This window comes from Petromyzon marinus, chromosome 35, assembly GCF_048934315.1.
Source record: "Petromyzon marinus isolate PM22_M1 ecotype Great Lakes invasive population chromosome 35, UKy_Petmar_22M1.pri1.0, whole genome shotgun sequence".
In the NCBI taxonomy this organism is placed as follows: Eukaryota; Metazoa; Chordata; class Hyperoartia; order Petromyzontiformes; family Petromyzontidae; genus Petromyzon; species Petromyzon marinus.
Window position 1 is genome coordinate 4657164 of NC_133701.1, and position 24024 is coordinate 4681187.

The 24024-nt window shown below is 50.9% G+C and overlaps 1 protein-coding gene across 13 annotated transcripts in view; it reads left to right on the forward strand.

Moving 5' to 3' along the window:
* Window positions 1-23168, forward strand: part of LOC116948983 (receptor-type tyrosine-protein phosphatase delta-like) — a 614820-nt gene extending 591652 nt beyond the window's left edge. For all 13 annotated transcript variants that reach the window (XM_076071860.1, XM_076071866.1, XM_076071855.1 and 10 more), the window contains 8 exons: window positions 4226-4316; window positions 5767-5961; window positions 11181-11359; window positions 14706-14832; window positions 16609-16734; window positions 17698-17852; window positions 19012-19147; window positions 20794-23168. In XM_076071860.1, the coding sequence (XP_075927975.1) occupies window positions 4226-4316; window positions 5767-5961; window positions 11181-11359; window positions 14706-14832; window positions 16609-16734; window positions 17698-17852; window positions 19012-19147; window positions 20794-20862 (1078 nt within the window). In that variant the 3' untranslated portion in view covers window positions 20863-23168. The remainder of the gene's footprint in view (window positions 1-4225; window positions 4317-5766; window positions 5962-11180; window positions 11360-14705; window positions 14833-16608; window positions 16735-17697; window positions 17853-19011; window positions 19148-20793) is intronic.
* The last annotated feature ends 856 nt before the right edge of the window (window positions 23169-24024 follow it).

Here is a 24024-nt window from a genome sequence, read left to right on the forward strand (position 1 = left end):
GAAGGGAATCTCAGAGGTAGTTCTACAGTATCCGCTTCCGTGGGATGTTCTCTAACAGGCAGGGTTGCACTGCTCTCTGCGAGAGTTCCGAATTCTTTCTTCATCCCGTGACACGACGCCGATAGCACGATCGAGATGAAAAAAATTGTGAAAAACTTTTTTTTTAAGGTTTGGTGGGGAGCGGGGGGGGGCAGGGAAGAGGCTCAGACCCTTATCTGGAACCGCACTCCCAACCACCTGCCTTTGCTCCTGGCTTCCCTTCATATTTCCTGAACCCCAGGCCTGACTCGTCCCACCCCGACCGCGTTTGGCGACCCCGACGCTCGAGTAGAGAGAGGCAGCTTTGAGGTGAACCGTACTCCCTGCCGAAACCCGCTGCTCAGGGCCACCTCGTTCCTGGGAAACGTGCAGGCTAGACCGCTCCATTAAGTGCCGAGGGCGGTGTGGGAGGGCACCTGCTAACGACGCGCCGTGCGAAATGGACGTGGGATCGCGCGCAATTACGGCCAAACGCTGAGCGAGCTGCCGTCACTCAAGCTGCGCGACCCCCGTGACCTCCGCGACCTCCGTAACCTCTGCTCCTCCTCATCCTTCTGTCCTTTCACCTCCCCCCCCCCACGCTGCCCCCAACTGCCACTGTTCCCCCCACCCTACCAACGTGCGCATCAGGCTGCGGCCCATTGCCTCGGTTTTTGACGTCAGCGTCACGAAAAATGTAATGAAAACGTCACTTTTTTATCTTACCAGGTAAGGCCCACTGAGCTATGTAGCTCGTTTTTTTCAGAAGCGACCCTGGCCATCACAAATAATAGCGCAACGGAGTGGCTTATCGCGTGGAAATTTATAGCAGCCAAATACTCTAAACGCGTGTTTCTAAATGTGGAGGGGAATACCATGGGGAGAGAGAGAGAGAGAGAGACGGGAAAACTCCAAATATACAGGCGGCAGGGTCGGGATCAAACTGACGACATCTGTATAGCGGGCGAGGTAGTCATCATCTTTCCATCTCCAATTTAGAAAGGCGACGGAGGCAGGCGCAGTGATGCCTGGCAACGTCGCCAAGACCAGGTTTGAGTGGATCCTGCAGAGGTTTGTTAAACTCCCAAACCAAGGAAAGCTGAAAATTGGATAATAGATGGCAGTACAGCAAGCGGATTGGACGCATCTGTACCGAGCTTTGAGCATTATCCCCTCGTATGTGTGGGATTTTCCTGAGTTCTCCGGGTTCCTCCCACGTGCCAAAACACTCCCATCGATTCACGGCATTTGCCAAAACAGCACAGCGCCCTTTTAAATAAACAGTTTTGACACTCGGGGAGGCTTTCCTGGGTTATTGAAGAACTTTCTCATAGCCATTCTATCAGTAACGCCACTATTGTGTTGCGCAGGTCCAGACACCAACGACTTGTTATTTCATTATCGTGTTAGTATTTGTCCATTTCTGCTCTGGAGCAGGTGCCGTGCCAGGCATTTTGTTTTCTGTAATTCACGAGATGCCAGCGGGCCCTGGCTCGTTGCCAGCCCTCAGCTGAGGCCGAGGTTGGATTGCCAAGCTCACGAGTCAGCGTGGTGATGCCCTTCAGGTATTGTGCTCGATCGGTGTGCTGTTATGACTGCGTGGGTTTTCGCGGTCGTGCTGTACGTGTCTCCGACGTGTTGTTATGTGTTTTGCCTCGCTGGTGAAAAAGGACCGTTGCCTGAAATTTTCTGTACTTATTAAGGCCACGGTATTATTGGATGAATGTGTTGAGTTTTCCGGGGGGGGGGGAGGTGGTTGTTGCTTTGCACCACTGCCAACACTAGGATCACCACGTCGTAATATGTTTTGGTTTAGGTCATAACGTGCGTTGTTCGGCACGATGTCTGACGTTTTACTCCAATCGCCGGTGGCTTCTCGGGGAACTATTCAGGAACTTCTTTGGTTCTTTCGGTAAAGTCACGTAGAATGAGAATAAAATAATAAAATAAAACAATAAAATTCTCACGACGTTTCGGCCACAACACAAGTGGCCTTCTTCAGGTGAAAGGAACAAACCTGTCAGGTCGACAGAGCTCTGTCGACCCGACAGGACAGAGCTCTGTCGACCCGACAGGACAGAGCTCTGTCGACCCGACAGGACAGAGCTCTGTCGACCCGACAGGTTTGTTCCTTTCACCTGAAGAAGGCCACTTGTGTTGTGGCCGAAACGTCATGAGAATTGTATTGTTTTATTTTATTCTCATTCTACATGACTTTACCGAAAGAACCAAAGAAGATTAATCCTTGCAGTCACGAAAGCTTTAAATCGATATTCAGGAACTGCTGAGTTTCCTGGACAAGCTCCCGGCATGGAGGGCAAAACGTTGGACACTGTGCTGACCAACACGCGCGGTACATTCCGAACAGCCGTCGGAGTGTGTTTCTCTCCCCATAATAAGCAGGCACGCCAGACTGCAGGTAATGTGATGTTGCGGCTGTTGGCTAGGTTGTGTCACTTTCTGTCACTTTGTGTTAGGCCCCACGGCAGATATTTTCATTGGTTGGGTCAATTTTAAATCAATGACATTTTCGTTAGTGTCTCTTCCCATGCCAAAATAGATTAATAAATGTGCACGGATCTTGGTTGATTGCTCTGAACGTGTGGTAAGGTCATCCCGCACCTCCGATTAGCACGGTTGCCTACGTACGGTGCGAAAGAAGATCATGCGTTTCTAGATTGAAAACTCATTTCATTAGAACTGATTTTTGTGTTTAGTTTGTTGTCCTTCCCCAGCACCTCCCATTAGCACGGTATGGTGTGAAAGAAGTTCACACTTATCGTCACAATGATGCCTCCAACCCAAGTGCATTACCTAATCCACGTGCCCCTCCTCCTGTCTCTCAGTGTCATCTCAAACATGCACCTCCTCCCCATGCTTCTCTGCACTCTCTTCAACTCTTGTTCCATCGTCCGTGTCGGTGCCCTGCATTTCTCATCCACGTGTCGAGTCGCTCGAGGCTGCGTTAAAGAAGACACCGCCAATCCAAATGTGAATTGTAATGTGGAAGCTCCTGTAATGGACTCGCCTACACCTTTCCACCACCAGCCCCATGAGAATGATCTGGTCGTCAGTACCAAGCCATGTGCGTAGGTCTCGTATTGGCTCTGCTCGCAATTTGAATGGGAGATGGTCAATACCTCTTAGCTCCATAACCTTTACACCTTTTAAATTAAATAGTGATTTTGTTAGCAATGAATGTCATTATTTTAATGTTTTGTCTCGTACGTGTGTCTGTGTGTGTGTATGTGTTTGGGGAGTGGTCGTGTAGCGGTTAGAACCCGGCGACCCGGGTTCGATTCCCGCTCACGGCCAACACCAGTGACGATTATCTGAACCGGTCATGGGCCTCCCCTAGGTTGACTCAGCCTCAAATTAGTAACCGGTGTGGTGTGTAAACATTGCCACTGGGGAGACAAAGGCGGTCGGGAGCGGTGCTGGCCACCCACCCCCTCGTGTACCCTTCCGGCCTTCATAGGTGCTCGCTAACAGCACTTTCCCCTGCAGTCCGTTAAGGCTATATGGGGGATCTTTGTTTGCTCATGTACCCACAATACAAACGCATTTCTACTTTTGTGTGTATGTGTGCGTGCATGTGTGTGCGTATGGTGAGCAGTGGTACAGTGGTTAGCACGCTTCACTACCAGCACAGCGACCTGTGTTCGATTCCCACTCACGGCCAACATCAGTGACGAAAATCTGAACTGCTCCTAGATTGGCTCAGCCTTCAATGAGTACCTGGTACGGTGTGTAAATATCTTTCACAATTGCGGTCAGGCATGGTGATGGTCACCGACCCTCCCGTGTGCCGTGCCGGCTCTCGTAGGTGCACACTAACAGCACTTGCCCCAACCGTCAGTGAAAGGCTATACAGGGGTGGAGGGGATCTTTGTCTTTGTGTGCATGCGTACTGCACTGCTGTGTGTGTTGATCGCACCCGCGAAATGTTAATATTCGCGTGTGGAATGCGGATGAGTGCGCGACGCAGCCGCAGACCGTGCCGTGTGCCTGGCGAGCGATATCAGAAACTGGTTCCCGGGGCTTCGCCTCATAATGAGTAGCCGGTGCGGTGCGTAAACATCAACACGGCCGGACCTGGTGCCGGCCACTCCCGACTCCTCCCCACCCCCCTTACTACGCGCCGCGACGGCCTTAACTGGTGCTCGCTTGACGTGGGGATCGTTGTCTGCGTTGCTGTCGAGTGCAGCGCTGGAGTGGGCCGGACCGGCTGCTTCATGGTCATGGACGCGATGCTGGAGCGAATGCGCACCGAGAACTCCGTCGACGTCTACGGCCAGGTGATGGAAACCGAACGCTGCCGGCTCGGCCCGGGGCTGCCGCTCCGGTGGTCTCAGGAGGGGCAGTCCCCGGTGTCGCCCTGACTTTGTCCGCTGTTTAACAGCTGTGCGACTTCGCGACCAAACTCCCGTATGGAATTTGCTTTTATTCTTCTTGTGATTTAGTCTATTGAAAATATTTGTTTTTATATATATATCTCTGTACAGGACTTTGAATGGCATTCTTTTTCACGAAATAGTGCTATAGAAATAAAGACTTGATTAATTGATTAATGTCAGAAAGAGCCAAGGGAGGCCACTACCCCTGTGTTGGTGGGGACTATATTTGAGTGGGCGTGGCTATGTCAAAGGGGGAGGGGTTTTAAAGAGGGGGGAGGGGGCTGTCAGCTCACAAGGTGTTCCCGGTGGAGCTTCCCCAGAGGTCTGGTAGCTTTTGCTGTCGTTCGAAATCTGAGGAGGGGTTTGTTCGACTCAAAGCGAAAGTGATTGTCGTGAAATGCGCATTGAGGCGGTGGTCATCTCCTGCTTACAGCCTTGAACGAGCGGTGGAAATTCCACTGTCCTGTGGAACGGGCTCGGTTTATCCATAGGACAAGCACGGTTAACTTCCCCACATGGTGAACCTCATTGCATTGACCCCAGCTGGTTCGATGGCCTCGGTCAAATCCGCACCGGCGTTTGAACTCTCATAACTCGGATTACGAGCCGCTCGCTCCGCCGCTGAGCCCCCGCCGGAGTGGGACGGCAAAAACGGCGTTTCTCAAACGCCAGTCCTTGGGAGCCTCCTGCAGAGCAGCTTTTCACGTTAACATATCGTTGCAATTCATGGGCAAATTAAGCCGCTCTGTAGTGGTAACAGCGGAAAGCTGCACTGTTGGGGATCGCAGTGACTCCACCGTGGGGGTCATTTTTTTGTTTACTTCCCGATCACACAGAAGTGTCCTTGATGGAGCTTAGAGGAAGGCCCCTTTAACTCAAGCCCTGCTTTGATAACCCACGGCACCGTCAGGCAGACGCGGGGACAAAAAAATCATGGAGAATTAGTAAACTAAATCTTTTTTTTTTTGTACGAGCTAAGACTCACAGGTGCACCGACACACACGGAGATGCACACAAAGACAGGCACACACTAAACTAAACTAAGCTTTTTATTTTACCAGGTAAGTCCCGCTGAACTGCAGAGCTCTTTTGCAGAAGCGACCTGGCCATCACAAATGATAGCCCAACGAAGCGGCTCATCGTGATGTGGAAATAAATAGCAGCCAAATACTCTAAACGCACATTCATTCTAAATGTGGAGGGAAAAACCGGAGTAACCGGAGACAAATCTACACAACCACGGGGAGAACATCCAATCTCCCAATGTACAGCGGGCTTCAGAGTCGATCGAACCCACGGCTGCATCGGTGGTTAACGCGCGGCGGCGGCGGCGGCGGCATTGTCGGTGCAGGTGACGTGCATGCGGGCGCAGCGGAACTACATGGTGCAGACGGAGGAGCAGTACGTGTTTGTGCACGAGGCGCTGCTCGAGGCCTCCACCGTAGGCTGCACCGAGGTGCCGGCGCGCTCACTCTACGCGCACCTGCAGCGGCTCGGCGTCGTGGAGCCGGGCGACACGGCCACCGGCATGGAGCTCGAGTTCAAGGTGCGGCTCGAGCCGACGGGGGGTGGGGGGTGGGCCGGGGGGTGGGCCGGGGGGAGATGCGGAGGGCAACACGAGTGTGCGTGCGCGTGGGCGCGTGTCTGTCCGCTCGCGTCGGTGCGGGGAGCGGGAGTGCCGGAGGTTGGCGCTCTGCGCTAGGAATCCCGGCGACGCGATTTCGGATTCCCGCTCACTGGCCAACAGCGGTGACAGTTGTTTGAACCGATCGTCCCCGAGGTCGGCTGAGCCTCACATGAGTACTTGGTGTGGTGTGTAAACATCGCCAAGGGGGAGGCAAAGGCGGTTAGGCGTGGTGCTGGTTACTGACCCCCTCATGTGCTGTGCCGGCCTTTATAGGCACTGCTGCTACTCGCTAGCAGCACGTGCCCCGACAGTCTGCTAGAGGCTACACGGGGATGTCTTTGTGCTTTTGTGAGCATATGAATATTATGTGTGCGGCACGGCCACACCCCCTGGAAATTTGATGAATGACCATGATTCAGCGTCGCGATCATGTGAACGCGTTACGTATGACCTACACAAATCCTCAAACCTCTATTTTTTTCCGATTTATTGAGCTCCAGAGTCAACATCCAGCGATGAGTTGATGCACCATTCTTCCATTGGTTGCTTGACATTGTAAGCATAGCTATTTCTGTGACCAGTTACAAGCTAATCACTCAGTTATTTCAATGCTAAATTCTATGCTAATTCCTTTGTCAAGGGGTGCCTCTGCGGATGTGTATGCTTTAACTTAGCTATTTCAATGCTAAATTCTATGCTAATTTCTTTGTCAAGGGGTGCCTCTGCGGATGTGTATGCTTTAACTTTTAACATAGCCATTTCTGTGACCAGTCACTAGCTAATCACTCAGCCATTTCAATGCTAAATTATATGCTAATTCCTTTGTCAAGGCGCTTTGTTTCCTCTCACACAGCTTAAAGGTCGTGATCTGAACGTGGCTTTTTCACTCCAGCGCTGTCCTACCAGACAGTCTCGTCCCTTCACCTGATGAAGGCCGCTTGTGTTGTGGCCGAAACGTCGTGAGAATATTATTGTGTTATTTTATTTTATCAATTTATTATTTTATTCTCATTCTACGTGACTTTCCCGAAAGAACCAAAGAAGATTGTAAGCATTGTCATTATTGTGATTCCATCCCGAGCTTTAACTCTTGACACCGGCGTGATAAAGGTGGGCAGACGTATTACCAGCCCCGTGTTCCATGCTGACTGCAATAAGTTGCCACGAAATGGCATGATTCGTCGCAGCAGTCAGACGAGGTGGACTCGGAAGGAATTAGTTTCAAGTTTATTTTATATAACCAGTTGAGAACTCAAGACACCAGGATGAGTCTCGTTTGCAAGGGTGCCTTGGGGCATATTCGTCTGCCAATAGGGATGCGATGTTTGCTGCCTAGGGATAAATTAAAATCACGGTGTAATTTTCCTGAAAATGGCACACAGTGGCCTGTTCTTGCACGTCGGCCACGGGTGAAGGGGACGGCGCGGGGTGGCACGAACGCGCCAACGGCGGGGCGGCGTCGCGAAGCCCTCCCCCGTGTTTACGCGAGCGAACGAGCGCGCCTGCGAACTTTTTTTTTTGTCACGCCGTGCGCCCCGAGAGCGGGGTGTGAGCGGCGCGGGCCGCCGAGTGAGGGCGGCAGGATAATCCGTCTCGTGCCTCCCGCAGTCACCCTGTTGGGTTCGTGCAATCGAGCCGCATGAGAAGAAGAAGAAGAAGAAACAAAAATATTCAAATTGCGTTATATTTGGATTAAAATCGCAATCCGCAGCTGCCGTGGATAATTTGCAAATCCCGTGGCGGATGAATCGGATCCACGCCTTGATATGCGACAAGCTCACGCGCAAGTGTGTGTGAGTGTGTGTGAGAACGCGTGAGTGTGTGTGAGAGTGCGTGAGTGTGTGTGTGTTTGTGCGTGTAAGATTATTTAACATCTATTTCGACCACGTAGTTCGTGAAGCTTCAATAGCTGTACCGGAGAAATTTCCATCTGGTACAGATACAATGGGAGGCTGATCGATGCCCGGGTGCGGTGAAGGGATGGCTCTCTATTGCTCAACCACGTTATGTATGCTGATGATCTGGTAATTGCTACTCACTCAGAGGAGGAGTTGAAGGCGCTGCTGCTGAACCTGGAGCTTGCCACTAAGAGGTGGGGACTTACTATCAGCCCCACCATAACTAAGCACCTGCCTGGGTATTTTATACCATCGGACACTCCACTGCCACAACTCCTAATTCGTGACAGGGCAATAGTGGAGAGAGTGGAGAGTTTCCCATACCTGGGCAGTGTGCTCATGACCGGCTCTGGTTTGACAGGAGAGGTCTCACTCCGAATCAGTCGAGCGGCATTATCTTTTCATCGATTGCGTAAACCCTGTGTGGAATCTACCTGGTCTGTCGCTCCGCACAAAGCTTCAGGTCTTCTCGGCCACAGTCATTCCCTCCCTTCTCTACACATGCGAAACGTGGACCCTCCTAATGGAACATCTTTGCTGGTTAGAAACATTTAGGCTGGCCTGCCAACGATCCATCTTGGGTTTACCCAGGCTGGATTGTGTGAAGAGCTCACATTTCCTTGAAAGATCTGAACAAAGTCCCATCGGTGAGCTCCTCCGGCAGGCAAGGCTGCGTTGGCTGGGCCATGTAGCCCGCATGCCAAGTCCACCGCATGCTTAAACAGCTTTTGTTTGGCCGTATCGAGGGGGCTAAACGAGCGCGGCACGGGCTAGAGAAGAGATGGAGTGACGTGGTACAGGAGGACGTGGAGCTGATTGGACTTGCCGATGACTGGCACCAGTCGTGTCAAGATCGGCCTCTGTGGAGGAGGCTCGTGAAGGACGCTACTGGGCAGTTGGAGGCAGTCGCCCTTCAACAACAATGGAGGGGGGAGGAGCGACGCTCACAACAACGAACGGAGCGCCGGGTGGCTAAAGCACAGCAATTTGGCACAGTAGGGGGCACAGGTGGTGCCTCAACCAGTCATCTCAGTCATTTGACCCGTGGCACCTGGGTCTGCCCCGTGACCTCCTGCCAGCGGGCGTTCGACACTTCACGTGGCCTCAACGTGCACAATTACTCACCGTCAGTTAGTGGCGAATGGCGGTTGTTGTTGTGCGATTGCGTGTTTGTGTATGAACGTGCATGTGTGTTTGTCTTAGAGCGTGAGAGAGTGCGTGCATTTGAGTTGGGAGCGGTAGTGTAGTGGTTAGCGCACTATGCTACGAACCCGTCGAGCCCAATTCAAACCCTGCTCACGACCAATAACATTGGCGGATATTCGAACCTGTCCTGGGTCTCTGCGAGTTCAACTTAGACTCAAAGGAGTACCTGGAGCAGTGTGTAAATACCAGCACTGGGGAGACAAAGGCGGCCGGGTGTGGTGCTAGCCTAGCACCATTCTATGCCGGCCTTAATCGGTGCTCACTAACCGCACTTGCTCCAGCAATCTGATAAAGGCTATAGGGAGATGTTTTTTATTTGGCTCCGTATAAAATAACAACTACTGGGGCATTCCCTTTGAGTAGTGCACCCAGAAACGTCCTGGCAACAATTGTTTAACATCATCTTGCTTGGCAAGCTGATGGGATGCTAGCAGAGCATCATTCAGGCAGGGGTAGCCCTACGCAAACATCATAATGTGCTCTTTATTTTTTTCGGTAAAGTCACGTATAAATAAGAAATAATAAAATAACATAATAGCGTATGACGTTTCGGTTGCAACACAAGCAGCCATCATCAGGTACAGAAGAGCTAAATTTACGAGAGAGAGGAAACACATAACTCCAGATGTATATACAGACACCCAAGTAGGCGGGAACTAACACAGATACAACAGGGGACACAGAGAGAGAAGCACACCAAACAAACAGGGTTTAGCAAAATTTGGAAACCATATAAAGCAACACAGACGGTCGGTCAAAACACAATTAACGCATAGTCTGGTTGATTACGCTATTTCAAAGATTGCTAAATTGCAAGTTAAGTATGACATTTAAAATACAGACCGCGCACACACACACACACACAGACATCCAAGTAGAGCGAGCCAGCACAGAGACACGCACACAGTGAAGTCGCCTTAAATAGGCAGAGAAGGTAAGGCTGAGAGACAATGGGACAAATTAGCAATGAGGTATACATCATAATGTGCGCCCGTGAGTTATAGACCGTGCTCATGTCTCGGTAACCTGAGTTTGATTGCAAGTCGTGACGAACGGTCAGTGACAAGTGATACGGGCGCCCCCTTTAATGGCGTCTCATGGGTCGACTCGGCCTTTAAATGAGTATCCGGTGCAGTGTGTAGGCATCGGCACTGGGGAGACAACAGCAGCCAGGCATGGTGGGTGGTCACACTATCCTCTCGTTGTTCCAATCCGACAGCATAGCGGCGCTCGCTCCGTTCCCCCGTGCGAGCGCGTGAGACGTGCAGCGCTCTCTCGCTCAGCTTCTCAACCCGAGCGATGGACCACAAGTTGACACTGCAGGTGTACAGGGTGCTTCAAAAAATGTTTAACACTTACATGGGGCTATCGTTTTTAATGGACAAATGACGGATACTACACTGTAACATGATTACAAATGTATGTTAATAGCTTCAGAAAGTCATAGAGTCTGCACTTGTTCGCCATCGTTGTCAACACATGCCTGAAATCTTCGACAGGTGGTCTCGAGAGCCCGGAGGTACGTCTCTCGAGGTATTGTTGCAAATTTTTTGAAGCACCCTCCATTAACGTCTGTATCACGGTAGATCGTTCAAGATCCAATTGGGATAAAGGGTAAGCCACGTGTGCCCGCCCTTCATAGTCCCAATGGGGCCAAATTTGATCAATTGCTCACAAACTGCTCTATTGGGAGAAGAAAAAAAAAACAGGTGGCCACATCGCCCACTTCTGAAAAACGAATTTCAACTTTGAGGGATGGTGCTGCTGCAGATAATTTCGTGCCGCACAGGGACAGCTGTCACCGGAGGTGTCACCTTGTATGTATGTTGAACTTCGTTCGCACCGTACGTAGCCAACCGTGCAAATCGGAGGCGCGGTGGAAGGACAACAAAATAAACGCACACACAAAATCAGCAGGGAATTTCATTGTTTGAGATGAGGTCGAGGGCGCTTTGAGTTTTCGAGGCATTTTGTCAGCGCGGGGCACGCGAATCCTCCTCACCCATTCCTCCTCCCCCCCCCGCCGCCGCGCAGCGTTTGTCCAACACCAAGATGCAGACGTTGCGGTTCATCACGGCCAACCTGCCGTGCAACAAGTTCAAGAACCGGCTGGTGAACGTGATGCCGTACGAGAGCACGCGCGTCGCACTGCAGCCCATCCGCGGGCTCGAGGGCTCCGACTACATCAACGCCAGCTACATCGACGGATACCGGTGGGTGCGCCCACCCTCGATCTCGCTCACCCTGGGGATTAGAACTTACCGTGCGTGCGTATGTATGCACGAACTTTCTCCTCTCACCGTAACGTAGCCAACTGTGCCAATCGGAGGCGATTCGAATCTCAAGTGGGAATGCCGCCGGCGTCGTTATGTCTAGAATGTGTTCGGACAAATGGATGAGCAAGGCGATTACGTCTCCTTCCCATCTGTCCCTCCGCCTAAAGAAGAAGAGATAACAGAAAAGGGAGAGACGTGATGTCCACTTATCTGTTTTTTTTTCTATTTTGTTCCGTATGTCAAGTAACGATCATTGCTGTATAGTTTTTGCGTGCAAACTAGGACCCATATTTTCAGGAGAGGATCCTTGCCTGTAGCATCTAGCGGTGCACCGGCACCGATTCAAGAAAGCTTGGCTCTGCTGATGAGATGCAGTGTGTCAAGACCGGCCCAGAGTTTGCTTGCACAGCTTCAATGCCGCTGCAATTATGCACTCCCTAAAAGACCATTAGGCCGATGGGTTGTGTACGAAATATTTTTATTAACTTTTTTCATGAAGGCGACATAGTCTGCTTATCTATCTTCTTGGTTCTTTCGGTAAAGTCACGTGGAATGGGAATAAAATAATAAAATAAAATAAGACAATAAAATTCTGTACATTGAGTACATTAAGTATTCTCACTGTTCCTATATGCAGCCAATGAAATGTCATATGCTCATGTACCTAAGGTCATATGTAATGAGCAAAGGCACCAGAGGACACAGAGCCCTTGACCTCCTGACCCTGATTGGTCTCTCATCAACCAGAGCCGTTAAGAAGCAAGCGCAGAGAAGAGTGCCCCCCCCCCCCCCACTAAGAACCAGAGCCCCCTTCCCCGACCAATTCTGCTCAAGCATCTTGTCTCTCCGGCATTTCGGCCAACTCCCTTCCGTGCACTCTCAGGAATCCAGCCCCCCCCCCTTCACCCCAATGTCTCCCAACCCTCCACAGCTTCCAGATCCAGTAGCAGATCAACTTCAAGATCACATTCACCAATCTTTAAGATCCTCCGTGGACTTTCCCCTGCCCACTTCTCGCACCCCGTTTCACTCTAATCCCCTCCGCACACTCTCCGCTCCAGCAATCAATCTTTTCTTGTTGTCTTTCCCCCGCACCTCCGAATTAGCACGGTTGGCTACGTACGGTTTGAAGTAAGTTCAACACGCGTACATTTCTATCAAGGCCCCCCGAGTTAGCCGTTGCTCTGTGGGGAGAGGTCGCTCATTCTCCTCTGCTGCACCCACAGTCTGGAACCTTCCTTTCCCCCAGCCATCTGTGCGGCAGACTTCCTGTCCCCTGTTCAAGTCCAGGCTCAAGAACTACAATTTCGTTTCTCCCCCCCCCCCCCCCTCTGCCTATGACTTACCTCCTTTGCCTCTCTATAAAAGAAATATGCTGCCTGTTTCTTCGGCAGGGCATTTCGAGATGCGGTCACATTTTTACAACGGTGTATACATTTAAATTGTACCGCAGCGCGCTGTGAGCGACGTAAATGCCCCTTTCCATTAATGCCCCACCTCCCCCCACCCCTATACGAACCTACATGAAAACAAGCCTGGGCTTGTTGGTGATATGTGGTGTACAACAACAACAACAACAAAACCGGTCCATTATAAGACACAATGGCTCTTTACAGGTCGAGGTGCTGTTTTTTTCCATTGCTCAAAGTGCAGTTGTTTATGGACTTTTTGAAAGCCAAGGGCAGTCTGGCTGCTAGTTTCTGCTCATCCAGCCTCAATAGAAGGGTTAAAGTGTGCAAGACACTTTTGTTCACGTAAAGTTTGTGTTTCTTTTTCCGGAATTATTCTTCAAACCAAGGGGCCTTTGTGTGAAAAGGCATCTGGCAGTACCGGCTATTTATAATAGCCAGTTTTTTTGCCGAGGAAAGATGTGTAATTGAAACTGGGCTGCTGCTGCTGCTGATGATGTTGTGCTTTGTAAAAGTGGCTTTTTGTGAAAGCTCCACCACAGGGGCACTTAGTGGGGAGCTGATGTTGTGGTCGGTCTTTAAGAAATTACATCGCACGGGTTGGCAACTAATGTTTGTGAAAATTATAGCGGATAATTTTTTTCATGGTGGGTGGTATGGTTGTTTTCTAGTTGTTGTGGTGGTGATGCACGAGTCATGAAAGATTCGACTGGTTATGCATGCTTTCAGCCTGACGAGATAAAACGTCGTGACTTACAAGCACCTTGGTAATCGCACGATCCTGAACACTTGTCTGCACACTTATCTTTGTGGAGATGTTCTGTAATTTCTATGGACCCTGTGCTCATGTGTGTGTGCTTGCACGTACGTACGTGTTTGCTTGTGGGGAGCGGTAGTGCCGCGGTTAGCGCCGCGGTTAGCTTGCCGCGCTTCGAACCTGGATTCCCGAGTTCGATTCCCGCTAACGGTCAACACCAGTGACGATTATTTGAACTACTCCTGGGCCTCCCCTAGGTCGACTCAGCCTCAAATGAGTACCTGATGCAGTGTGTAATCATCGCCACTGGGGAGCCAAAGGCGTCCGGGCGTGGTGCTGGCCACCTACCCCCTCGTGTGCCGTGCCGGGCTTGATAGGTGCTCACTAACAGCACTTACCCCAGCAGTCTGTTAAAGGCTATACTGGGGGATTTTGTCTTTAAATGAATAACTAGTGTGGTGTGTAAACATCGCCACGGAGTGACAGAGGTGGCCAGGTGTGGTTCTGGCCACACCACCCCTTCAGGCCCCTTGCTGGCCTTCATAGGTGCTTGTAGGTGCTCGCGCTTGTCCTCATAGTCTTGTAGAGGCTATACGGGTGATCTTTGCCTATGTGTTTGTGTGTGCGTGTGGGGAGCAGTTGCATAGCGTGTGATGCACCACACTGAAATCCCAGCAACTTTGCCTCTCCTAGGCAGGCCTCTACGGTTGCCACCTGTCCTGGCTATCCTGGTAATGTCCTCTTTTCTAGATGGCTGTCCTGGGAAATCTACACGTCTTCCCAGAACAATTCAAACACTATTTTTTTTGTCAGTTAATAATACAGCACATGAGGCAAGACAATATTTAACCTGTAGTTTTCCCATCTTCACATGTTGTGAGATATTTCCCTCGCCATGATAATGTCCAGGATTTTGGCACCTCAGATGTGGCAACTCTACAGCCCCCCCCCCCAGCCGCAAAGGCCTGAATCAATAAATAAACAATGTATGTATAACACAAAATAATTACATTTATTTGCCTATGGGCTTTCCAGACTGACTTTGATGAATGTTACAGAGTTATGAGACGGACATTCACCTGTCTATTTGTTTGTCTCCGGGTGTTGAATCCCACAGGCAACAGGGCGCATACATCGCTACACAAGGTCCTCTTCCTGAAACGACGGAGGACTTCTGGAGGATGCTTTGGGAGCAGAACTCCACCATCGTGGTCATGCTGACTAAGCTTAGAGAGATGGGACGGGTACGCACACGCGCACGCACAACAACAACAACAACCGCCATTCTCCACTAAGTGGCGGTGACGTCACCACGGCGCTTGTGCCAGGCTCTGTGCACTTTAAGGCCACGTGAAGTGTCGAACGCCTGCTGGCAGGCGGTCACGGGACAGACCCCAGGTGCCACGGGTTGACTGACTGAGATGACACGTCCAAAAGACAGCTGCACGCACACCCTCACACACAGACACACACAGACCTGTGCAATCTGGTTAAGCCCTAAAGTCGGAGCATGTACCCAGAGACCCACACAGCCATGTAAACACTGTCACACTCATGTAGATTTATTAGTTTATATTTCAAATTCAGTCGGACAATTTTTTGTCAACTACAGCAACTGTTGATGTGCGGCCGTGTTTTGCAACCATGATTAAACAACTGTGAATTCAAAACGTCTAATTTAACCTTTCCTTTTTGGTAATGTTGATTTCTATATTCTGTTGTTTCCTTCAAGATTCTGTACGGTTCAATTTGTTCACCCGTCATTTTTTGTAACCTCTGGCGACTCCAGCTAGGGGGGGGGGGCTGGAAACCTGCAAGGAAAGGGAGCTCCATGACTCACCGAATGTTTCCAGCTGCAAGTCAAACGCCTGCGTCTATGTCACTGGCCACTCGGTGGTTTGGCCTTTTTAGGTCCTTCGCTTAGCGAACTGTGATTAAAGGATGCAGCATCTCACCTCAGCCACCGCGGGCCACGTACCTGGAGACCCGCGCGGCTGCACAAGTTCAGTTTCGGTTTAGTTTCGGTTTAGTTTGAAGTACCCTGTGAGCTCAGAAGCTCTTTCGTCGGATTTCATCAGTAAAAAAACACACACCGTTTCCGTGAAATACATAACAGAGAAAGATAAATGAAGAATTCAAAGGAATAAATTAAAAATAGGTACAAATCTTGATTTGAAGTTTTCGTGACGACAGGAATCCCCATACTCTTTGGTTCTTTCGTAGGTATAAAATAAAATAAATCACGACGTTTCTGGTGCTTTCTCACCTGATGACGGACGCTTGTGTTGCGCCCGAAACGTCGTGATTTATTTTATTTTATACCTACGTGACTTTACCGAAAGAACCAAAGAGTAAAATAGGTAAGAAATTATATACTTTAAAAAATGTATCTTTTAAAAGTTTTGAGCGAAGTAATGAATAAAAAAAGTGCAAGATTAGGCATAAAGGGCCAGTGGTAAAACACACCATCCACAAGTATCCACCACACATACACACACGGACGCATTGACACGCATGCCACTCAACTGAACGACACAGTCTGTATGAATGTCTGCTGAACCTTGTGAGTACTGTACGTAGCCAACCGTGGTAGAATGACGCCACAGTGGCGAGATGTTATTTGCCTCGCCTGGTGTGCAAGAGGTTGTGGGTTCAATCCTGATCTCTGGGTCCTCCGGTTTTTCCCTCCGCATTTAGCAACATGCACTTCAAGTATTTGGCTGCTATAAATTTCCACGTGGTGAGCCCCTTCGTTAAGCAATCAGTTGTGGCCAGGTCGCTTCTGAAAACGAGCTATATAGCTCAGTGGGCCTTACCTGATGAAGTAAATCTAGTTTAGTTCATACTTTAGGATCGCAAAGATCCCTTTCCTGCTGTCTGTGCGCCATCAATTAGTTTATCCGGCGGGTTCGTATTACCTGGTAAAATAATAAATTTAATGTCTAAGTTTAAATCGGTGCAAATTAAGGTGTGAGTGCAGCGTGTCACCCTGCCGTGCACCCCCCACCTCCTGCCCGCAGGAGAAGTGCCACCAGTACTGGCCGGCGGAGCGCTCGGCGCGCTACCAGTACTTCGTGGTGGACCCCATGGCAGAGTACAACATGCCGCAGTACGTGCTGCGCGAGTTCAAGGTCACCGACGCCAGGGTGAGCTCGTCCGTCCTTCTAGGCCGCTTCGCCGTTTTTCGGCCATTGGAGCACGACCGTCGCCTTCAGCGGGTGGTCTCTTCCGCTTCTCTCCGTCCGTCGTTGGGTCTTGCAACCGAGACGGCTTCCGTTCCCGTCCGGTCATTGATGTTTGATGTCCATTCGGATTCTGGCACCTTCCAATGCTCCCTCCAGCCACCTTCCTTTGCAATATTTCAGACATGCGACCAGGAAGAACGGTCACTGTCTGCAGTTTCCTCTACTTGACCTGACTCAGTAAGACTGGATTATTTGAACGTGTCTATTCCTTCCAGGACTACCTGAGTTATTGCATTGCTCCTTCTAAGACATTTTTTTGAATTCCCCAGAAGGCTTTCCTTTCAAATGCAGTGGTTCTCCTTTCGTAGTTTCCTTTGCCAAGGGAGGAGGTACCCACTTGCATGTTTTATTGAGCCATGAGGACACATCCCACTGTTGGTGACAGAGTCAACGGCGTATTCTTGCAAGGCGTGTAATTAGTTACTCATGCCTCACTCCTCCACAGCGATGTGATGATATTGTCACTACTTATGGTCGTAATTAGAATTCAAAAATGTATTATTATCTTTTTGGACGGTTTTAGAATATCGTGTCTATTTTTTTTTGTCTTGATTGAACGTTGAACTTTTGCACCACACATATCCAACTGTGCTAAGCAGAGGTGCGTGGGAAGGAAAATGAATTAAACACAGAATAAAAAATACTCTTAATGTAATCCTTAATGATTGGCCTTAATGGAATATACTCACTGGTTACAAGTTGGTCAACTCACACAAACACATTTTTGCGAGTGTTGGAAAAAAAAATTACCCATAATTTGTATTCACGTAAAAGCCACGGTCACACCCCTTGCTTCGTCGCAGAAACCTGGGGTCCATCTCCTCATTCTCCCATCCCAACCTTACCCCCCCGCCCTGCTACTAGGACGGACAGTCGCGCACCGTGCGTCAGTTCCAGTTCACGGACTGGCCCGAGCAGGGCGTACCCAAGTCGGGCGAGGGCTTCATCGACTTCATCGGCCAGGTGCACAAGACCAAGGAGCAGTTTGGCCAGGATGGGCCCATCACCGTGCACTGCAGGTGACCACTCGCGACCGGTCTCTCCCCCCCACCCCCCACCCCCCGGGCCCACTGTTCATCATCATCATCACTGTCATTTATTATTCATACCGCACCTGGTTGTAATGGGTTAGGCGCAGTGGACTTGCAATCCAGAGGGTCTCGCCGGTTCAAATCGATCTCTCAGCGCAGCGGTTGAAAGGATGGTGCAAGTTTTTGCTTTAACTCGCCCACCCCCACCCACCCCTCACAACCAACACCACCACCACCACCACTGTCCACCCAGCAGTGTAAATGGGTCCAAAGCAGTTAAGTCCATCGGCAGGTTGCGTGTGAAGCGGTAATGGGTGGGTTCTCTGACCTCTTACAAGATATCTGGCCAACGTGGAAAAGTGGGCCAAAATACCCTGGAAATAGAAGGGCCCTCAAATTGAGGCCCTGCCTTTTTAAATAAAGCGTGGTGCTGGCAACACCGCTGCTACTGCTGAGGCTGCTGCTGCTGCTACTACTGATGATCTTCATGATCACATTCAATTCCTCATCATAAATATGATCTATTATTTATACCCCACCTCCAAAGGGATGTTGCTGTAGGGTGTATTGGTTTTTAACACTGGACATGCACATCCATTGATCATATCGATCATGATGATGATGTCACTGCTGCTGCTTTTGCCGATAATGGTTTCGGTAACGCTGCTGCAGTTGCTGCTGATGATGGTGTACAGTAGACTACGACAATGCTGTATCTAGAACTTATTTCGCACCGTGCAAAGCAGCCATGTTAATTGGAGTTGTGGGGAAAGGACAACAAATTAAACACAACAACCGGTTGTAAAGGAATTGGTTCATCAGTCTTGATGCAAAAGTGCATAGCTCCAGTGCCTTCCTAATATCAGAAGGAAGAACGTTCCAGGAAGCATCTGAACACACACGATGCCGTGACCGTCTTTGTTCAATGGCTGGATAACGACGGCAATGATGGCGATGACGACGATGATGATGGCGATGATGACGATCATGATGATGGTGACGCACGATGATGATGATGATGACGATGACGATGATTGCGACGATGATGATTGATGACAATGATGATGATTGATGACGACAATGACGATGGCGACGATGATGGCGCGGTTGAGGGACGGGACTGCCGTGTGCACGTGCCCCCTGGCAGCGCTGGCGTGGGGCGGACGGGCGTGTTCGTGACGCTGAGCATCGTTCTCGAGCGCATGCGCTACGAGGGGACCGTCGATGTGTTCCAGACGGTGAAGATGCTGCGCACGCAGCGCGCCGCCATGATACAGACCGAGGTGAGGCCTTCCCCAGCGCCGCCGCTCACGCCCCGCGGCGTCGCAACGGTCACACCTCCTGGCAGGTTCTGTCGTCAAGGTTTTCAAATCTACGTTACGTAAGAAAAAGTAATTTGTCCCACCCCGGGTCGTTCCGGTCAGTCTGCCGTTCACAAGCGCTCGCTGGGAGAGTAGCTGTCTCGCGCACGGAGGTTGACGGATTATTCTGAATTGGAATTAACCCAGAGACCCGAGGTGTTGATGACGAGCAATGTGTAACTTTGTGGCCTTTAGGCCTTTTGTCAAATGAGTTGTCGCGCAAAATATATTTCACCATGCTCAATCTCATCAAGGCAAGAGCTGAGCAGGGTTGAAATTCGACGGTGTTTGGATGGGCTATCGCCATGCACAAGGTTTGTCCATACTGGTGGCGGAACTACATGGAGAACAGCAGAGGGTAATGCAGACAAAAATCAATTGCGGTAGAGTACTATACTTCTATGCGCCCACAACTATATTTTCTTGCCTTCTCTAACACCGCACCAATCAGTAAGTTGGTATGGTCAAGTAGCTCCACCCGCCCCCCCCCCACCACCACCATGAGCTGCACAGTATGGGGAGGCCCTCGTCCAGCAGTGAAGTGACACAAAGGGGTGATGTACAAAGGGCGTGATGTACAAAGGGGTGATGTACAGGTACACGTAGTGATGTGCCAGGCAAAGGGGCAGCAGTTGCTGGATCAGTGGTCCTGGGTGGAGGATGCCAGGTAGAGGGTGTGCAACACCGGTACAATAGGGGGCAGGGTTAGGGGTGCAAAGTTTACTCTGCCCCATTACGTGATGAAGTATTCTGGGTCGAGCGAGGTCAGGCGCAGGCTGCTATTGGGATGCCGTACACGTGGAGCAAGGTGTTGAGTGAGTCGGTGCTGGGTTAAAGCCGCGAGGCACATGACGCTGGGGTGACAAAAGATGCATAGTTGTCAAAATCTAACGAGTGAAGGAGGCTGCTCTGGGCAGTGGCAGACCCAAGGTGGGGGTGGGTGGGGGCGATGGGAGGTGACTACCCCCCGCTTCCCCCCCCCCCACCACCGATCCTTCTGTTGAGACCCCACAACTTGGTATTTTATTGATATTTATCAGACAGATAATATTGAATGTATTTTTTTGCAGATTATTCATGGAGACCCAATTACATGTTGGGCAGTGTTTGAATAATGAAGCTGGTACAATAGGCTTGACGGCGGTGGGGGAGGGGGTGGTGTATGTTGAACTTCTTTCGCACCGCACATAGCTCCAACCATGCTAATCGGGGATGCGGAGGCAGGACAACAAAATAAGCACAAAAAGCGGTTCTAGACGAATGAGCTTACACTCTCGATGTAAAAGTGCAAAGGTCCGTTGGCTTCCTAAAGTCGGAAGGAAGAGCGTTCCAGACGGCTGCAGAAGAGCATCTGGAAGTGCGCGATGCGGCGACCGCCGCCTTTGTCCGGTGACTGCCGAAAATCCGCTGCGGGAATGACCAGAGTTCGCGCGATGGGTTTCATGCTCCTCACTGATGGCACTCGGCACTTTGCACTGTGAGTAATTGCCTGCCTGCCTGCCTGTTGTTGTTGGCCATCTCTGCCGCCCCCGCTCTCTCTCTCTGTCTCTCTGTGCGACATCGAACAGGACCAGTATCAGTTCTGCTACCAGGCTGCCCTGGAGTACCTGGGCAGCTTCGACCACTACGCCATGTGAGAGTGCCAGCGGCGCGATGGACTCGGCGGTGCCTCGCGCGCCCGTCCCGGATTCGCCGTCTCAAACGAGCCGACGCTCGCGACGATGGAGTCGGAGTTGCACTGTCGGTCGAGGGTGGGGGGGGTGACTGGGCCGGGCCGGCGGCTTTGGGCGTGCAGGAGGAGGTGGCGGTGGCGGGGGCAGCTGTGGAAATTCACCGCGGGAGCTCCCCTGCAATTTACTCCGAGCGCCTCTCGCAGCACCATCCCTGGCCCCTCACCACCCTTCAACAGCAGACAGGAGTGATGCAGCAGCAGCAGCAGCAGCAACAGCAGCAGTAGCAAGAGGTTTTGTTTTCATATTCGTCCCGTCTGTACGTTTCGTCCGTTCGTCTGTTTCGTTTTTTTAAAGAATAATGTTTTTTTTTTGTTTGGGGGGGGGGGGGAGAGGCAGGGGATGGTGAGAGGAGGTGGGGGGCGTTGTCGTGGAGATTTCGTAACAAACAAAAACCTCTTGAACCAAAAAAACTGCGGAGAACTTTAGCGGCCGATATTTTGTGGTGATTACCTCAAAACGGTCACACAAGCGGCCGCGATGGGGGGGGGGGTGGTGGTGGTGGTGGTGACCGAAGCGGCGGCAGGAGACGGGGACGGAGGTGGCGCTGGGGGTGTGGCGGTGGCGGCGAGGGTCGAGCGGGAAGTGAGCGCCTCCCCAACTCCCGCCGCTCCGAGGTTCTAGCGGGGCTCCGGCGAGGAGGAGCCGGCCTCTTGAGCTGCCCCACCGCTGTCAAGACGCCCGTCAAGCCGAGGAGGGGGCGAGGGAGGACACGTGGTGGGGCACGCAGACGTTGCGGTGGCGCCGGTGGTGGTGGTGGTGGAGGTGGTGGAGGGGTAAAAGGGGTGAGGATAAACACCTCGCGATTCATTAAAACCACGACACATGGGGACACACACACACACCGGTTCGCACACACACACACACATAAACTAATGTATAGAGAGACTTAATTTTTCAGCCATTAATGTATGTAACTGTAATGTATAAATAATACAGTAATGTATGTCCCCCCTGATTTAAAAAAAAACAATGCTCTCCGATAGACCGCTGGTGGTGGTGGTGACAGGCGGATGGGCTCTTGGTGTGTGTGCGTGCGTGTGTACGTTTATTCCGCGTCGAGCTTTGTATTTTATTTTATTTTTAAACGTGTGCTATGGTTCAAGGTCGCTCCACGGGAAAAAAAATATATGCGGACGTCGACGGCGAACCTGACAATCCTCTGGAGCGGGAGTACGGTACAGCGTCCCTGTCTCTCGCTCGCCAGCCCTGCCCTACGCTCTCCGCACAGCTACCCACCACCGTAGTGGCTCTGCAGGGAGATCGATGAGGGTGAGGGCAGTGGGTACCCCCCCCCCCCCTCTCTTGCCATGTCCGTGTGAGCACACCTCATCTGATCCTGTGGTGATGCCCAAGTCCAGAAGGGCGAACCTTCCAAACAAACCCTGCAGTTAATTCGTTGGCCGCGTAAGAATCGTGGCTCTGCACTTGTTTTATTTGCGATAGATTCGTTGTTGGCATACAACAGTTTTGTAGACAATCCCCAATAATTGCTGTTTGGCTGGTCCCCTCAAAAGCACCAAAAAAAAATCTCCCCTCCTATTCTCATCTTTCGTCGTACGTGACAATGTCGCTGCACGGTTAACTTAACAACAATTTTGTTTGTTGGACTTTTGACCACTTAACGATATCTCCGTTCCTTCTGTTGGACCCAGAAGTCGTCATTGAGCTGTGATCAGGCTGTGTCTATCCACTCGGTCCCAAAAGCATTCGCATCTCCATACAAAAGCGTGCGTGTGTGCCACATAGGCTATGTATGGCCGCAAATACAAAAAGAAAAGTCCGGCTGGGATGACCCCTCAACTTTTGGTGCGAAAGCCAAACACACAATTCTCTTCTAGTTGAACGTTTTCGGAGCAGCTCACTGAACGTTATTTTTTTTTTCCTGACGAAGCAGAGTGTGGCGCTCTGCGCTAGGCTCTACACCGCACCGCGCGTGTGGGCAAGGGCGATGCTCCTGTCCTGCATGCCGCCAATGTGACCACAATTCCAGTGTCCACTCTTACCACTCAATGCATTTGGTGCGCGCGCGTGTGAGTTATCGCGTGGATCTGTTTAAACAAGAGCTAATTTTTTTTATGACAAAGGTTATATATGTATGCTGTTCGGTTATACAAGTCAGCCTTACACCGCAGTGTTGTAGCCCACACACCCTGTAATGTGTATGAGCCAAGCTGGGTTTTTTTTGTATTGTAATAAAGTTCTGGATTCAAGAGCGTTTGCTGTCATGTCATTAAAGCGTCGTACGGCAACGCGCATGACCTTGGCAGGATAAATGCATTTCTGTATCCCAGAAATGCATTTTTTGTTGTATATTTACCATCAGCTGGATTCTTGAATAGAAAATCAAGCCAAGAATTAAACACTACCCACAGAGTGTTTCCTGGATTAGCCGTAAAGACTGCCGGGGGCGACTGCTGTTAGCGAGAGGCCCATAGTTTCTCCAGGGCAACGGTGTGGTCAGTGCAGCACTTGCACAGCCGCCTTTGTCTCCCCAAGCCGCCATTCACATGCCGCGACCTGGTGTTCATTATTTAAGGCCGAATTGACCTGCGAGAGGTCCAGCCCAGGTACCACTTTGTCACGGTTGTTGTGAATGAGCAGGAGTTGAACCTAGCTTGCTAGGACATAGAACGCTGTGTAAACCGCAGTTGTGACTCTCCTAGTGTGTCTGTGTACGGTTTGTTTTTATGTGTGTATGCATGTGTCTGTATGTGCTCGATTGCGGGGAACGGTGGTGTAGTGGGTTAGCGCGCTGCACCACGAACCCAGCGACCCGAGTTCGATTTCCGCTCACGGCCAGCATCAGTAACGATTATCTGAAACGGTCCTGGGCCTCCCGCTAGGTCGACTCAGCCTCAACATCGGCGTGGGAGACAAAGGCGGTCGAGGATGGTGCTGGCCACCCCACCCCCTCTGGTTCCGTGCCTGCCTTCGTCGGTGCTCGCTAACAGTACTTGCTGGTTGCAACTACCAGCGAAACGGCCGTACCCAATTATTGCATGTGCGTGGATTGGCTCTCGGACACACCGGTGTGCTGAATAAACTGGCCACGTGTATTCACGTGGC